The 18,704-nt window shown below is 36.6% G+C and overlaps 3 protein-coding genes across 3 annotated transcripts in view; 2 read left to right on the top strand and 1 right to left on the bottom strand.

Moving 5' to 3' along the window:
- The window catches only part of Tsp96F (Tetraspanin 96F), an 85,144-nt gene that overhangs the window by 45,085 nt on the left and 21,355 nt on the right, over positions 1–18,704 (bottom strand). The window lies entirely within an intron of this gene.
- The window catches only part of Ask1 (apoptotic signal-regulating kinase 1), a 129,814-nt gene continuing 122,703 nt past the window's right edge, over positions 11,594–18,704 (top strand). The window contains exon 1 of the mRNA XM_067759328.1: positions 11,594–11,886. The gene's annotated coding sequence lies outside the window, so the exon portion shown is untranslated. The remainder of the gene's footprint in view (positions 11,887–18,704) is intronic.
- Positions 13,060–14,162, top strand: LOC137238599 (craniofacial development protein 2-like). The gene is made up of 2 exons (XM_067763770.1): positions 13,060–13,209; positions 13,275–14,162. The coding sequence occupies exons 1-2, from the start codon at positions 13,060–13,062 to the stop codon at positions 14,160–14,162; spliced, it is 1,038 nt and encodes a 345-aa protein (XP_067619871.1).

Here is an 18,704-nt window from a genome sequence, read left to right as displayed (position 1 = left end):
GAGAAATGCAAGAGTTGAATGTGAAAAGTGCTGGTGAGTAACAATTCATGCGAGAGTACATGCCAGTCAGAGAGAGAGCGTACAAAGCCCTTTTGGCTGCAATGACCTAGTTACGTTTAAAATTGTTACTGCCAGTTAGCAAGGAGATTGCAAAAATATATGCCCCTCCCCTCGCAAAAGTCTACATATAAATTTATGTGCAATCTTGCGATGCTTCGAAGGAGAGGAAAAGGAAGCTTGACAAAATTAATAAAAAATGCTCCGGAAATGTATGTGAGGGTGGTGGGTTCTTAAGAAACGGTTATATGTAACATATATACATAAATAAATATAGATATAGGTATGTATGTGTGGATTAAGTTAATTAGTAGATAAATATTATTAGCTCGAAAAATCAACAGGGAATTACGACTACGTGTTGTATAAAGTAAAATCAAATGAAAATATAAAAAAAGATGATAATATAATTTTAAAGACCACCTTTATATAAATGTACCAAAAAATAGAAGGCAATTTTTCCTTTAATACAGACATAGTCTTGTTGAATTTTGACTAAAAACTTTAACAATAGCTCTTGTAAAATAATTTTGGGATTTAAAATTTTAAAGGTGGAGGGCGTGTTTCAATTTTAAATAATCAATTAGTTAATCCCAAGTATATGGTTTGCCTTAAATTGAATGATTGCGTTCCACCTTTATAGTTTTAAATCCCAAAATCCTTTTACAAGAGCTATTGTTAAAGTTTTTTAGTCAAAATTCAACAAGACTACATATATCTGTATTAAAGGAAAAATTGTCTTCTATTTTTTGATCCATTTATATAAAGGTAGTCCTTAAAACATTTTTATCATCTTTTTATTTTCAATTTTTTAGTACTGCCTACAAAAAGGCAATTGCAACTTTGATTAGTAATTTCTTTTAAGAATATTTCTTAGAATATAAATATTTGTTCTTAGAATGTTTGAACACATTCTTAGAATGCATGAATCCATTCGTAGATTGCTGGACTTATTCTTAGAATATATATGAATAATTATATTCTAATTTTTGGATTTAAAATTTTTTTTTATTTCATATATTTGAATATTTCTCTGGAAATTTCATAACATGCCGTAGCCTAATGGTAGAGCACTGGGCTCATAGCCCAGACGAACAGGGTTCGAATCATGCTGAAGCCAAATGTCAAATTAAATTTTTTTTTTAAGAATGCCGAATTTATTTTAGTTAATTATTTGGATACCAGTTCATTGATTCATCATTCGTACAGTGATAGCGTATCCATATTTATTGATGGGACAGGATTAACAATTTTTATTTAATGTAGTATCAATAGTTGTGGGTGATCGAACCATAGATTTCCCTCCGTGTGGTGAAAGTTGCGAACGCTTGAAAGGACTTGGGCCCTAAAGGCCTTTAATGCCCAACTCCATGCGCGTCCTTTCAAACTTTCAGGCGTATACGACTTTCACCACGACTTTTAGCTGTGTAGAACGCCTGCAACGCCCACGAGGCTATCCATGGAGTTCTGGCTTAACTCAATAAGCATAACAATTTTGTGCCGGCAGATTTTAGAAAATTTTAAAGTCTAGTGACAACATAATTTGTTTAGAGAATTACCTCTTGGCTTTGGTGCATCACCACCACTAATAGTTCATTCAGCAGAACCCGTGATTCACCACTTGTTAGTTCATTGCTCCCAAAAATTCACCAAAGAAAATCAAAGTATAAGAAGCTTCATGATAAAGAATAGTGGGTTAAGCGGCTGATAGACGAACGAAAGTTCGAAAATAACTGTCTTGATCGGAATTAACTTGAAGACAATCATCATACTTAATTCCCAAGATTTAAGAAAATTAGTCGAATTTTCGCTGACAACACTGGCGAAAACAACAGAATTCCTCCTCGCATCATATCCAGAGAATTCCACCTCGTTTGTCAGCTACTTAATATGCACAGCTGAAAATCGTTATGAAATTCGCATACGCCTGAAAGTCTAAAGGAATCGTGGTGAAAGTCGCGTACGCCTAAAAGTATGCAAGGACGTGCATTGAGTTGGGCCTTCAACGAGGTGGAATTCTACAACGCCTGCAACACTCAGGAGGCTAGCCATGAAGGTAATGGCCTAATCTTCTAAATAGTTCGACTTGTGCGTTACGTAGGTCAAAATTTTTGATCAAATTAAAATTTGTTTTCTTACTATCTCGATCCGCGTGCCACCTAGCGATTTTTTTTATCAAATGTTGCATTGTCACCGGGTTCTGACCCACAGCCAAGGTTTCAAGTCTCTAGCTCACCGGCAAGGTACTCAAAAATCGATCGCAAGGTTCCCCTCGTTTTTCAGGGATTTGTAGTTATCTCAATTAGCACGCCACCTAGCGGAACTTTTTTTTTCTATAAATTGTATTCTCACCGGGTCTCGAACTATGTGCTAAGTTACAAGTCTTTAGGTAACCGAGAAGTTAGTTAAAAATTGATTGAAAGATTCCCAACTTAAAATTAATTTTCCTAATATCTCGATCCATGCGCCACCTAGCGTAATTTGTTTGATAAAATATTGCATTGCCACCGGGTTCTGATTCACGGCCCAAGTTTCAAGTCTCTAGCTCACCGGGAAGTTACTTAAAAATCGGTCGCAAGATTCTCTGCGTTTTTTCAGGGATTTTCGTTTATCTCGATTCGTCTGCCACATGGCGGCATTTTGTTTTCCACAAATTGTAATGCCATCGACTGGCAAACTATGTAGTAAGTTTCAAGTCTCTGGATCACCGAGAAGTTAGTTAAAAGTCGATCGCAAAATTTCCATTTTAAAATTAATTTTCTGTATATTTCGATCCGTGCGCCACCTAGCGTATTTTTTTTTCACTTGCATTTTAATGTCCCCCAGATCTGAACTATGTTCTAAGTATCAAGTGTCTAGCTCAACGGGAAGTTACCAAAAAAGACTTTTCCGTGGGTCAAAAATTCGTTTTGAAATGAGGGGACAAACATGAAAGGGTCTTAATATAAAAGTAGAAAAAAATAACAAGTGGGTATTTTGCAGGGACGGAAAATAATATTTTTTTTTTTCGGAGTCGAAAAAGTCCTGGTCAAAAAATTGTCCTAGGTAAAAATGTTGAGTTTCCAGGTATCCCTATGGCAATATCATGCATCCTTTTTATTTTTTGAACTTTTTCCATAAAAGTCCACATATAAAAGTAAAATCTGTATTTTTATTTTTTGAGTCCGATAGAACTAGTTACACTCGGACTTTTAAAAATAAAAGTCCCGAAATAAAAGTTAAATCAAGACATTTATTTTTTAAGGCCGAAATAAAAGTCCCACTTGAAAACAAAGAAACGGCGTATCCGATTTAAAAAAAAAAAAATTTATTTCGGATAAGCCATTTCTTTGTTATCAAGCGAGACTTTTATTTTGGCCTTAAAAAATAAAAGTCTTGATTTAACTTCTTTTTTTTTTTTTTTTTTTTTTTTTTAATGGACGTTATGGCAGCGCGCTGCCCTCAAGTGGCCCAATGAAACCAGGCTAATCCTGTTCACGCGATCGATTTATATATATATATAATAACTTTTTTTTTTTTTTTTTTTTTATTTTGCCGAGTCTTTGATGGGCAGCGGTTTGTCAAGCGTCACGATCTGAGACTGCTCAGCTACAGAAGAAATTTCATCAGCCAAGCGTAATACTTAAAGAGAACAGAAGCAAACGTATTATACATTAATTTAGAGAGGTGAGAACAATCTTTTTTATAGAAAAAAGGGAGTCCGAGATATCAAATGTGTTTGAGTGAGCGTTATAATCTTGGCATAAACGCCGAAAAGGTTCATTTTGTTCGAAATTCGTTCTACATTGTTTCAGCAGAAGAGGTTTGAAGTGTCTCGATGTCCGAGAGGGAACGCAAAAGTTCACTTCATTCAGAAGGAATGGGCTCGAAATTGATCCATTTAAAAGTTTTGTCATAAATATTACACCAAGCATTTCCCTTCGACTAGCAAGAGTTGGAAGATTGATAAGCTTTAATCGATTAGTATAAGGTGGAAGATTAGTTAAAGAGTCCCATTGGAAATTTCTTAAGGAAAATAGTAAAAATTGTTTTTGTATTGATTCGAGACTGTCTGCATGGACTTGATAACGCGGATTCCAAATTATCGAGCCGTATTCTAATATTGGCCTAACTAATGTTGTAAAAAGTGCTTTAGTTATGTAAGGGTCGTTAAATTCTTTTGACCACCGTTTAACAAATGCAAAAACACCTTTGCCTTTATTCACTGTAGCATTAATATGAAGATTGAAACTAAGTTTGGAATCCATCATGACTCCCAAGTCAATAAAATTATTTACAGTTTCTAGACTATAGTTGTTAATTGTATATGAAGCTGGTGGCGAAACTCTCCGAGAAAAACACATGAATTTACATTTTTTGAGATTGAGCGGCATATAATTTACATTGCACCAGGTAGCCCAGTGATTTAAATCCATTTGAAGCAAGGAATGTTCCTCAACCGAGGCACATGATTTGAAAAGTTTTACATCGTCTGCGTACATCAAGATTTTTGAGTATTTAATTGTACCAGATATATCGTTTATGAACAACAAGAACAGAATCGGACCAAGATGGCTGCCCTGAGGAACACCAGAAGAAACATTGATCCCCAGAAAGTGTATTTTTAAAGATTACTTTTTGCGTACGATAACCAAGATACGAAGAAATCCAACATATAAGACGGGGTTGAAAACCGAGTTGACTGAGCTTATGAATAAGTAATGGGTGTGATACCTTGTCGAAAGCTTTACTGAAATCGGTGTAAATTACATCAGTGTGAAGGCCTTTTCTAAATCCATTAGAAACATGGGTGGTAAATTCTAGTAAATTGGTGATAGGTGATTTGCCCTTACAGAACCCATGCTGCGAGCTTGCAATTATGGGGGAAATAGAGAATGTTAGGTGGTGGGTAACAATAGCCTCAAATAACTTTGGGATAGCGGATAACTTTGCTATGCCCCGGTAGTTTTCTATTGAAGACCTGCTTCCATTTTTATGAAGCGGAATAAGAAAAGATTCCTTCCATATTGTTGGGAAAACGCCATAAATTAAAGATAAATTAAATAAATCTGTTAGCGGCTGATAGATGTTTGCAGCACATTTTTTAAGAAAGTGTGTCGGCATCCTGTCGGGGCCGTATGAATATGATACTTTTAAAGTTTTTAAATAAGATAATACATCTTCTGAAGATATAAATGGAGCTCTGATTGAATAACATGAATCAATATGGTATGGGTATTCATTAGGTGAAACGTTGGTCTCAATAGAGTAATTTGATTTGAAAAATTCCGCAAAGAAGTCGGCGATCTCTTGATCATCGCTGGAAATATTATCTTGGAATTTCATGGATGATGGAAACCCTTTCACCCTGCGTTTAGAGTTTACGAATCCGTAAAATGCCTTCGGGTTGCAAGTTATATTTCTTTTAATTTTACAAAGATAAGCTTTGTAACACTTTTTGTTCAATTGAAAATACTTGCAGCGTAGAATCGAGTACTGTAAATAATGGTTATGTAAACCCGTCTTTTTGAACAACTTGAAAGATCGAGACTTTTTATTCTTTAAAATTTTCAGCTCTTTAGTGAACCATACTTGGCTTGTATCGGAATGTACACAAATCCGCTTAGGTACGTATTTTTCAAAAAGACAGTAAATGGTATTGTAAAAGTGAGAAACGCTTTGCTCCACATCAGCATTAAATATTGGCCACACTATTCGAGATAGATCACGATTTAATTTTTTAAAATTGGCCTTCGCAAAGTCGAAGCGATAACTGGAGTTGTATCGTTTATTTCCGCTGTTACAAGCATAATTTACAACTTCGTAAACTATTTTGAGGGAAGGGTGGTAAGCATCTTCAGGTTCAATAATGGGTTCGCATCGACTAATGGAATATTTAGATTCATCATCCACAAAGGCTAAATCTAACACTCTTCCGAATATATTCGATTGGATGTTGATTTGTTGAAGGCACAGCTCAGACATTCCGTCTAGAAATTCATTGTTGGAAGACTTTGACGAAACTGGTACGATTTTAAAGTCAGAGATGCACCATGATATGTGTGGCATATTGAAGTCACCCAAGACAATAATGGAATCGGAAGGCTTTAGCATCGAATTAACAGTTCTTAGCAAGGAAATGTGATGCATATAAACGGGCAGTTCAGAAGATGGCGGGATATAACAGATGGCCAAATAAATGTGGAAATTTGCTAGTTGTGTGCGTATGCACAAGAACTCAGTTGTATCGGTGGCGGTTACGCAAATCTCTTCAGATGGTATTGAAGAGTGTACAGCAAGCAGAACTCCACCTCCAACCCTGTGCAGGCGGTCATTTCGATATATCTGGTAGTCATTACAGAGGATCTCTGAGTTAAAAACATGAGGTTTTAGCCAGGTTTCGGTTAAAGCAATTATATCGTAGCTTGAGTTAAATGATTTTAAAAACAGTGCTGTTAACTTGGTGTTTAAGCCTCTAACATTTTGGTAAAGTATATCTAAAGCAGATTTTTCGTTCAGTTTTTTGACTCAGTGTTATTAACAGGGATCTTTGCTAAGTTTGGAACACTCTTATTCCGCCTATATTCAAATTCCCGCACAAGTGCCCCAGAGGGCCAAAAATCGTTTTCAAGATAGTGTCAAAATGGTCAATAGGTACATCTAATCTAAAGAAAGATACGTTTCTTTCATAACTAAAATTAAATTTCCGAATTGTTACGTCATGGGTTTTCCTTTTTGAGAAGATATACGATTTCAGATCCTCCTCAGTAGTATCCCTCTCGAATCTTAACACGAATATCGATTTTTTAGGAGGGACTATAACCAACTTCCTAGTTCCAGACTCAGTCGCCTGAGAACGGTTTGCAGGTTCAATATTTATTATTTCGGAACTTTTATTTTTAAAAGTCCGAGTGTAACTAGTTCTATCGGACTCAAAAAATAGAAATCCGAAAATAATTTTTATATTGATCCAAATATATTTAAAGTCCAAAAATATTTTTGCAAGGAATTATATTATAGAAGGAATAACAGTTTCAGCTCCTGGTATTTTGTGAAGAGTTCACAACCTTCGAAACTTATCACTTCGTCTGTTGTCTTTTCGTTTAATATTTTGTGTCGTATGCAAGATTTGCTGATGTTTTTATATGCATATGTGCATAATCATGTAGTTATGCACGTATGTGGCGACAGATACTAGTAGTTATCAAACATAATCGAGTACTATCGAAGGTGTTATCGTTTTCACCTATCACCTTTAGCTAATTCTCCCGACAGACATAATGCAGTTAGATTGGTTTGATTTTTAAGACCTGTTGTTAAAAATCATACGATTCTAAGGCTCTCTAATAATGTTTCGCAATAGGTTTACTGGCGGCCACCATGGTGTGATGGTAGCGTGCTCCGCCTATCACACCGTATGCCCTGGGTTCAACTCCCGGGCAAAGCAACATCAAAATTTTAGAAATAAGATTTTTCAATTAGAAGAAAATTTTTCTAAGCGGGGTCGCCCCTCGGCAGTGTCTGGCAAGCGCTCCGATTGTATTTCTGCCATGAAAAGCTCTCAGTGAAAACTCATCTGCCTTGCAGATGCCGTTCGGAGTCGGCATAAAACATGGGACCTACGTCCGGCCAATTTGTAGGGAAAAATCAAGAGGAGCACGACGCAAATTGGAAGAGAAGCTCGGCCTTAGATCTCTTCGGAGGTTATCGCGCCTTACATTTATTTTATTTAATAGGTTTACTATTTAGTAAAATGTAATTTGGTTTTTAGTTTTTTTGCTGTACTAATAAAGACCATTTCGTATTTTAGCTTACGTGCTCTGGTTTTATTTTATATTCATCGGCCGCGTCGCTATATATGTATATATGGGGTATTCCATCCCATTTCGACCAATTTTGAACCACCCCTTTAGAATTGGCTGAAAGTTTTTCTTCTTTTTCTAGCTTACGAAAGACGTTTTTCAGAATTTTTTCAAATTTTTTCATCCAACTCAAAAAAAGTTATGAATTTAAAAAAAAAACACCGTTTTTGTTTTCAAAATGCTATAACTTTTTCAAAAATTGACCGTTTGGGATCTTTTTTTTTTTAAATTTGTTTTTAAATGTACTTTTCGAAAAAATATCGGCCCACTCCGGGATTAGTGGAAATGATTGCAGAATTGATTGAAGTTTTCTATGAGAAAAAAAAAATGGTGAAATTCGAAAAATCTCGAAAAACTGAAAAATTACAAAAAAAAAAACTTTAAAAATTTGTTTATATTTTTTCCGAAAAGTACATTTAAAAACAAATTTAAAAAAAAAAAAAAGATCCCAAACGGTAAATTTTTGAAAAAGTTATAGCATTTTGAAAACAAAAACGGTGTTTTTATACCTTTCATGAAAATGAAATGGTATATTAATTTCGTCACGAAACCGAAAATTGTAAGTCCTTAAAGGAAAATAGATAGACCCACCATTAAGTATACCGAAATAATCAGGTTGAAGAGCTGAGTTGATTTAGCCATGTCCGTCTGTCCGTCTGTCTGTTTGTATGCAAACTAGTCCCTCAATTTTTGAGATATCTTGATAAAATTTGGTGAGCGGGTGTATTTGGGTGTCCGATTAGACATTTGTCGGAACCGACCGGATCGGACCACTATAGCATATATCCTCCATACAACCGATTTTTCAGAAAAAGAGGATTTTTGTAATATCTTACCCAATTTAACAGATTGAAGCTTCAAACTTCACCATATACATACTTTCGTATATTGCACATATTGTTGCCTGAAAAAATTGATGAGATCGGTCGTATATATAGTATATATCCCCCACAACCGATTGTTCAGATAAGGAACTTTTCGTAATTACTGCCCCATTTTAAGAGCTAGAGGCTTCAAATTTCAACGAATGCTTAGGTATATAGCATATATTGTTGTCTGAGAAAATCATAGATACCGGTGGTATATATAGTATATATCCCATACAACCGATTGTTCAGATAAGAAACTTTGCGCAATTTCTTCCCCGTTTAAACAGCTAGAAGCTTCAACTTTCACCAAATGCTTACGTGTATAGATTATATTGTTGTCTGAAAAAATCATTGAGATCGATGGTATATATAGTATATATCTCATACAACCGATTGTTCAGTTAAGAAACTTTGCGCAATTTCTGCCCCTTTTTAACAGCTAGACGCTTCAAATTTCACCATATGCTTACATATATAGCATATATTGTTGTCTGAAAAAATCATAGAGATCGGTGGTATATATATTATATACTTCATATAAACTGTCATTTTTGCCCCTTTTTTACGGCTAGAAGCTTCAAAATTCATCAAATTTCATCAAATAGTTACGTTTACGTCATATATTTTTGAAATACGTGATTCGTAGTCATAGTTTTTACATGCAGACCACAAAAAACGTGAAGCTTTGCATCCTCACACAGATTACCTACCTATTTTTTATTTTATATTTATCTTAAAAATCGTTTAGATATGTTCAAATTTCACTAAATGCTCACGTGTATAGCATATATTGTTGTCTGAGAAAATCATAGATACCGGTGGTATATATAGTATATATCCCATACAACCGATTGTTTAGATAAGAAAATTTGCACAATTTCTTCCCCATTTTAACAGCTAGAAGCTTCAAATTTCACCAAATGCTTACGTGTATAGCATATATTGTTGTCTGAAAAAATCATTGAGATCGATGGTATATATAGTATATATCTCATACAACCGATTGTTCAGTTAAGAAACTTTGCGCAATTTCTGCCCCTTTTTAACAGCTAGACGCTTCAAATTTCACCATATGCTTACGTATATAGCATATATTGTTGTCTGAAAAAATCATAGAGATCGGTGGTAAATATATTATATACCCCATATAAACTCTAATTTTTGCCCCCTTTTTACGGCTAGAAGCTTCAAAATTCATCAAATAGTTACGTTTACGTCATATATTGTTGAAATACGTGATTCGTAGTCATAGTTTTTACACGCAGACCACAAAAAACCAGAAACTTTGCATCCTCACACAAAGTACCTACCTGTTTTTTATTTTATATTTATCTTAAAAATCGTTAAGGTATGCAGATCTGTTCACTATATATTTCTTATCTTATACATCCGATTATTCGGAGATTACGAACGGGATAAGATTATTGTTCAGCCCCATTCATGAAAGGTATGAAGTCTTCGGCACAGCCGAAGACAGTCCCGTTCTTACTTTTTTTTTTTAAATTCATAACTTTTTTTGAGTTGGATGAAAAAATTTGAAAAAAATCTGAAAAACTTCTTTGGTAAGCTAGAAAAAGAAGAAAAACTTTCAGCCCATTCTAAAGGGGTCGGGTTCAAAATTGGTCGAAATGGGATGAAATACCCCATATATATTTTAGTACTACAAATGCTTAATTATTACAGTAATGATATGCCTTTATATATACTTAAATAACGGTTTCTGTTTCATCGAGCTCCGTATACTTTAACCAGTAACGTTTCTGTAAGGTAACTTAATCGTAATCAAGGTGATGAGACGGCCTATCTTGGCTGCCAGTTCTAAAACGCCCTAAGTACCTAAAATTTTATTTGAGAAGTGTCCTATCTCAGGACTTTTTGGAAGTTTGTTTGTTTCAAACGTGGTGCTACTACTAATAACCCACTTGCATTACCGCAGCTCTCGCAAAAGACAACATCACTATAACATTTTTATCTAACAATACTTTAAAAATAAACTAAAAATTCAAATTTTTTGTTCTATCGCCAACGAAAAATATTTATCGCTCATAATAATTATCAAGCAACGAAAAAATAAACGTTGACATATAATTGATATAATAAAAAGAAAATTTGTATTTTCGTTTGAAAATGATTACCTATAGATACATACTTATATGACACTACTTTATTTTCGTGTATTTTTTCTTGTATTTTTTCTTCAATTTTTTGTCGCACTCCCTCGTAATACGGCTTCGGTAGGTACTGGTGCATGGTGGAATAACCAGGTGAAGTAAGCCGTCAATTGTCTCGCTCTAAATTCTACTTTGTTCTGTCATACGGCTATCTGAGAATTTTTCACCAATGTTGTCCCCGAAAAGTGTTGCTTTTTTCAGGAGTAAAATATGCCACTTTTAGTACTTTTTTCACATAAACTATTAGGTGAATATCGATGGACCTTTACTGGATTTAATTACCGAGATGCATCATTTGGTGTTGGCTTCCATATTATTAGTAAGGCCGTGCTAAACTAATATGTCCATATTTTTGATGTTTTCATTATATATGTTAAATTTGTTCCCAAAAAAATCGAAACAGGTCTTTGTTAAAACAAACTATTAGTATTCACGTCATATCCAACAAGGATCTTCGGCTGTGCAGCGCTACAAAAAAAAAAGAAAATGCAAGAAAAATACAATCTAGTTTGTTGAAAACAAACGAGCCAGTTGGTATTTCGTTAGCTTCTTTTGACATTCGGTTGTTTCTTCTTAATTTTTTTGTCACAAATCAAAATTTTGTTTTAGTTTGAAAATTTTGTGCATAAATACACAACTAAAATGAACTTTCGTGTGAAATAAGTAACCCACCAGTGCGGGAAATAATTTTTCCGTGTTATTTGCATTGTGTTTGTTTTGAAAAATGTTAATGAAAAAATTAAATTTAAAACATAAACAAAAATATATCAAATTATTTTATTTTGTGGACAATATTGGCCTCTCTTTCTCTTGATGGAAATTGTTCTTGTAATTTGACTTTCCGATAAAGTTTCGTCCGTTTTTGTAGCTTGGAATCTAATATAGGTGAAAGCAACGTTTTTGATAAATTTTTGAATTTGGGCATCGTTTTCAATTTGAAAATTTGAGGTAATAATTAAATTTGGTCTCTGTTTGGAACAGAAGCATTATTCTGTTTTTTTTGTTCTCTAAAGATCCGGTTTTCAAAATTTGGCTTCTCGGTTCTGTACATCACTAAAACCTATTTGTATTTTGCATAATCAGTCGCTTAATTTGTTTGTTTAGTCATATGCGGTTGACATTGCAGATTTATTTTTAATTCCATCACATAGTGAAAGAATTAAAGCACGAAAATGGAAAACAATATAATTTAATCATCTCTGAATTTCCAACAGCTGTCCATTCAGGGGAAAGTGTGTGCATGTTTACTTATTTTTAGCATACTTCTGATATTTTTAATATTTATATTTAGTAAAGTGATTTTTTGTTAAGCAAGGTTGGCGTCTGCGTCTCTTAAGTGAGATTGCTGAAATACCAAAACAACAAAAAAGATAAATAAAACTACATGAAAAAAATCAAACAACACTCCTGTATCCGTAAAGGACGTGTAAATCTGTAGACTATTTTATGTCCGGTTTTAATCTAAGCACTCGAAATTCTTTGCTAGTCAATATTCAATATCCTTGTCCTACTCAAAATATTTCCTTGCCTGCCCTCTTCCATCTCTCACACTCTTTTCCTTCCCCATCTTAATATGTTGTTTCATGACAGTAAACCCGAAACCCCTCCTCATACACCTTAGGTCTGTTTTCACCATCTTCAGCTAGTCACTCATCTATAAGTTATTGAAATTTTCGTTTTCTTCATGCAAACTGAAGCTTCGCGTCTCAGTTAAGTACAAGGAAAGAGTATAAACAGAAGTCAGCTGTTTGGCTAGTTTTAGTCTATTCAATATAGATGTTGGGTGGAGCCGTGTGTAGAAGTCCATGAAGGTGGGAAAAGCTTCTGACCGCCATTCACCTGGGAATGGCCAGAGCGATTCTACTGCCAGTCGCTTGCGACCAAGTATCCTCTGGGTAATGTGTGAAGGCGAGAACCTGGCTAGGCCACTCTGACATAATCGGTTTAATGGCTAGTCGGGAAGATCTCATCGGCACCGTCTGTACACCTCTAGATGCGGCTGCAAGCGGGCGTCTGCCTTGGAGCAAGCGGCTCGCTATATAAACGTGCAAGTAATATTTTCACCCCCGCTGAGCGGGTTGTGCGCTGGGCTTGGGACCCGCCACGTAAAACTATACTCCAATGAAATATACCAACAAGCCTCGGATAAACACACTCTCTTTTGATGACGACCATGGCAAACGTTTGAAGGACAATGAATTGAGGGCATGCACCTGGAACGTCCGCTCCCTGAATGGGATTGGTGCAGATGCCCGGCTAGTTGATGTCCTCGTCAAAGCAAAATCTGACATCACGCCATCCAAGAAATGCGTTGAACGAAGCAAGGAAGAAAGAAGATCAAAAATTGTGACATCTATTGGAGTGGCCATACGAATAAGCGCAGTTTCGGCGTCAGATTCGTGGTGGGAGAGAGACTTTGTCGCCAAGTTCTGGCGTTCACGCCTGTGGACGAGCGTCTCACCGCTATCCGAATAAAAGCAAAATTTTTTAATATATCATTCATCTGCGCCCATACGCCGACAGAGGAGAAAGACGATGAGGTGAAATACACTTTTTATGAACAATTAGAACGCACATACCAGCGCTGGCCCCGTCATGATATACAAGTCGTGCTTGGAGATTTTAACGCCAGGGTGGGCAAAGAAGGTGTTTTTGGCCCTACAGTCGGAAAGTTCAGCCTACACAATGAAACTTCTCCTAACGGACTGAGGCTGATTGACTTTGCCGGTGCTCGAAACATGGTCATATCCAGCACGAGGTTCATGCATAAAAAGATACATCAAGCTACATGGCTGTCTCCTGATCGAAATACTCGCAATCAGATCGATCACGTTGTGATAGACGGACGACATGCCTCCAGTGTTTTAGATGTTCGCACGATCCGAGGACCTAACATCGACTCGGACCATTATCTCGTTGCAGCCAAAATACGCACCCGCCTCAGGGCGGCTAAAACCATGGAACAAAAAACACAAGGAAAGCTAGACGTCGAAAAGCTTCAATCAAAACAGACTGCCAATGATTTCGCAACTCGACTCTCACACCTGCTCTCTGAGAGCACAACTCATCCTGAAGGAATACAGGAGCAGTCGGAGCATGTCTCCAAAGCAGTACTGCCGCCGAGGGAAAAATTGGTTACCAGCGGCCACGAAAAAACAACTGGTACGATGAAGAATGCCGCGTTGCCACCGAAAGAGAAGACGCTGCCTACAGGGCTACGTTAAAAGCGAGCGCGACAAGAGGAGTGTGTGAACGCTATCATGAGTTGAAAAGGGAAGCGAGACGCCTTTTCAGGAAGAAAAAAGCAGAAGCAGAAAGGCGTGAGTGCGAAGAGCTTGAGCTGCTAGCCACCAGGAATAACGCCCGAAAATTTTACCAAAAAATACGGCGACAGAAGGAAGGTTTTAAGACCGTGGCAAACTCCTGTAGGAACTAAAACGGCGACTTTGTAACTGATGTCCAGAGAGTGCTTAGATTATGGAGGGGACACTTCTCTGCTCTCCTAAATGGAGGCAACAATTCACCGCGCAGAGATGAAGAACCCTATCCCGCAATCGATGATGATGGAATATGTGCCCCCGCCCGATTGTGACGAAGTTAGAATAGCAACAAACAGATTGAAAAACAACAAGGCCGTGGGCGCTGATGGATTGCCTGCGGAGCTATTCAAGTACGGCGGCGAGGTGTTGGTAAGGCGCATGCATCAGCTTCTTAGCAAAATATGGGCAGACGAGTGCATGCCCGACGGTTGGCATCTAAGTGTTCTTTGCCCAGTCCACAAGAAGGGGGATACTGCAAAATGCACCAACTATCGTGGAATCAGCCTTCTTAATATCGCATATAAGGTCCTTTCAAGTGTATTGTGCGAAAGATTGAAGCCCACTGTGAGCCGGCTGCTTGGACCTTATCAGTGCGGCTTCAGAGCTGGTAAATCTACCATCGACCAGATTTTCACAATGCGCCAAATCTTGGAAATTTCGTTTTCACCAACATAGTGTGACTGACCCCCCGTTAAATCGTTAATTGTTAATGTTAAGGAGAATACTCGGAATCCAACAATACAGCTTACTTTTGTTTAAACTTTTGCCTTGCACTTAACTGACAGTCGAAGCTTCAGTTAGCATGGGGAAAACGAGAATTTCGATAACTTATAGATAAGTGGGGAAAACGGCGCTAAGAGTGTTGTATAAAATTATAGTGCGATCTGAATACACTCCCACTACACCAACAACAATAACAAGAAAAAACTTTTGCTTTAATAATTTATACAACAAAGCATCTTTACTGTAATGAGATTCGAAAATAGGTTTTGACTAATAAATATAAAAATATGTATTTATGTGCATGGCCATATTATCAAACATACTACAAACATATGTTTAGGTAGACTGTACATTATTATATACTTGATCGAGACGGGAGGAATTCTGTGACTCTAATCATAATGAAATAAGAATATAAAATTGGAAAATTCAATCATATTTTCGTATATATTTTTTTTAATGTTTGTGTGATGCAAAATCGTGATTTTTAAAAGCAGACTTACTCATTCACTTTATAAATTTCACGATGTCTTCTTTTTACATTTTCCTGTGTATATGAATATGTTTTGTGTTTTATATGAAGTGGGAAAATATGGTCATTGTCGGCGAAAAAGAGCTTTGCAATGATGAATAACGAATTAAAAGTTATTTCAAGATATGCAGAACTAATGTTACCTACTCATAGGCCTGCACGGGTACGTCAGACATCGTAGCTGCTCTGACTTTTACCACGTCGCCAAAATTTTATCGAGTACCGATTACTTACACTGTAATTTTAGTAACACTGTAATATAGTAACAAAAACACAAAACTCATGTTAGTAATAGGAAACGTAAGCGGCGAGCATGAATGGGCTTTATTAAAAAATTCGTTAGGTCGTACTTCCAAATGGGGTTACTTCAGGACCCCCACTAAAGCATTAATTTCTTTTTGACAACTTTGAATTTCGGGTACGGATTATATACTTTCGGAACCATTTCTGACGATTTCCATTTTTTTTTTGTTTGCTAAGGTCGCAACCCTTTGGTATCATCATGAAATGTTATGGTATTTCTAGATCTTATCTTTAACGCCCATCTCAGAATCTGATTAGACCTAGCATAGAATTTGCTTCACAGCTGGCATGTTTCAGAATTCGATTGAATAACGACTTATGCACTCGGGTTAAGTTAGGTTGAACTGGCAGGTCCATGAGGACCTCACATAGATTGAATGAGTCCGTAGTGTTACCAGAAGTTAATTTCGCGACCAAACTGAAAAAACCTATCAAAAACCAGGATCTAGAAGCTTTCTTGGACCTATGCCACTCGCTGCTTCTAGATCTGACAGCTATATCACTCTTAATAGCTGGAGTCTTAGCCTGGCAAGCGCAGAGCACGAGCAGAAAACGTGCTCGATCGTTTCCTCCTCCAACCTGCACTTCCTACATCTTCTATCACTGACCACGCCTTATTTAAAGGAAAGCGACGCCAGAAGGCAGTGCCCAGTCAAAATACCGGTCATGAGTTTACAGTTCTCTCTTTTTAATGATAGAAGCAATTTTGTTAGTCTAAGGTTGTAAGAGCTACACAATCTTCGACACTTTACAGCCCCGCGCTTGGACCGACGCCTTTCCCGCTTGGGCGATCATGTGCCCCTCTCGCCTTCTCTTAATCTCGCCCAATCTGATTGGGACGTCTACGGAGCAAGATTCAAGGGATGCGTTCTTTTTAGCTAGTTCATTTGCTTTTTCATTCCCATCTATTCTTATATGCCCTGAGACCCAGTACAGAAGTTAAAATTTCATTTCTGTTGCGTTAACTTAGATGTATGCTTTTCCCCGTCCCGATTCTTTCCAAGGATTGCTTAATTGCTGCTTAGTAGTCAATATAAAAGCTAACACGGCTGTAGTTTAAGTTATTCTCTTCCAGTCTTTCTACTGGTTTGGTTACGGCTAATACTTCCGCTTGGATGATCTGACAGCTCGTGGGATCTGTATATTTCCGGATCAGCACAGTATACCTCAGACTTTTAGTATGCTTTCAGACCTTTTTTAAAAAAAAAGTTGTTGAATACATTCAGAGATAAAGTGCGTATGAAACAAATTCTGAGACGGGGCGCTCTTCAGCTGAATTCTGAAATTGAGCGTTATTCAATGAAACTGTGCTTCTTTCTACAAATTCTTATATAGGGCAATTTTTTAAAATATGCTGAAGTAGGCCGTTTTCGAAACGGCAAACGAAATATGGGGATCTCCCACCAAACCGGTGCTTTAACGTTGGTATTTTTGTCTTGCAAAAAAGTATATGTCGGGCGAATAAACTATTCCTGGAGAGCGAAATGCCGAGGCCCTGCGATTCGGCTTATTTCATGAATTAATTTAGAAAAATAAATACCTGGCGCGATTTACCTCCGAGGAGATTTAGGCCGAGTTTCTATTTCAATTTGGGTTGTGCTATTTTTTAATTTTTCCTACAAACTGACGGGACGGGGCCTACAAGATTAATGCCGACTTCCAACGACAGCTGCAGAGCAGATCAATTTTCCCTGAGAAGCACTTCATGGCAGAAATGTGAACGGAGCGTTTGCCAAACCACTGCCGAGGGGCGACGCGCCCTGCTAGAGAAACTTTTTTCTAATTGAAAAAACTTTTTGTAAATTTTTCACTCTAGCCACTGGAAAGCTAATGCTGTGAGTGCTTCTCACGCTATCCTTTTTTACTGGATGGTGTTACAGTGGGGGGATTTCATTACATACATATATACACCTGTATATACACCTTCGAGTAGCAGCAAAAATTGTATGCGAATTGTAACATTTATTTGTATCAAAGTTTTAAGAGATGTTGAAAAACTTGCACTTTCTCAGACTAAACTGAATTGAACTACGAAACTGCATAATCAAAACGTTTCCCGAAATTCTAAATAAAAATTTGGAAATTATTTTGGAGATTTTTAAAAATGTCTCGATTTTTCCGAATTTTTGAAAACTTTTTGGAAATTGGTTTAGAAGTTTTCGTTTTATAACTCAATAGAGTTTTTTTAATTAGGTATTGAAAAAAGAAAAAAATAACTGATGCAATTGGCAAATAGGTCTGGTTGGTATCTTTTTGTCGCAGATGTATATGCGTTCCACGGTTGGTACGAGAGAAATAGTGTGAATTTTGCAAAAACCATTTAGTGCATTGGTATTGTGTGGTACATGTCAACAAGGGAGTTAATTTTGAAACATTTGTATGCGTGTGAAAAATGCAAAATAAGCAAAAGTTCACAGTATTCCTGGTTACAGTGAAACAGGTAAAATTTCACCGAAACTAATGGTGATTTCTTTTCTACACCAAAATGTCGCCACTTTCAGCGGCAAACATTTTTAAGATTCTCACTTCTCCCTGTGAAATTATAGCCACTTAAAATATTCAATGCCACCCTGCATGACATGAAAAGAACAAAAATTGTAACCATCTTTACAAAAAAATGCAGTTCGTGTGGTTGTTAGCTGTCAACTGTGCCAAATTGCTTTTGAGTGAGGCATGATGCGACACATACGTACATATGGGGTATTCCATCCCATTTCGACCAATTTTGAACCCGACCCCTTTAGAATTGGCTGAAAGTTTTTCTTCTTTTTCTAGCTTACGAAAGACGTTTTTTAGAATTTTTTCAAATTTTTTCATCCAACTCAAAAAAAGTTATGAATTTAAAAAAAAACACCGTTTTTTTCAAAATGCTATAACTTTTTCAAAAA

The sequence above is a fragment of the Eurosta solidaginis genome, chromosome 1, assembly GCF_040869045.1.
Source record: "Eurosta solidaginis isolate ZX-2024a chromosome 1, ASM4086904v1, whole genome shotgun sequence".
In the NCBI taxonomy this organism is placed as follows: Eukaryota; Metazoa; Arthropoda; class Insecta; order Diptera; family Tephritidae; genus Eurosta; species Eurosta solidaginis.
The sequence above is the reverse complement of the archived record's forward strand: the minus strand, read 5'-3'. Positions and strand labels throughout refer to the sequence as shown.

Coding starts and splice junctions, on each gene's coding strand:
- LOC137238599 (XM_067763770.1), top strand. CDS start 13,060: ATGAAATATACCAACAAGCCTCGGATAAACACACTCTCTTTTGATGAC. Junction 13,210..13,274: donor CCCGGCTAGTTGATGTCCTC/GTCAAAGCAAAA, acceptor GGAAGAAAGAAG/ATCAAAAATTGTGACATCTA.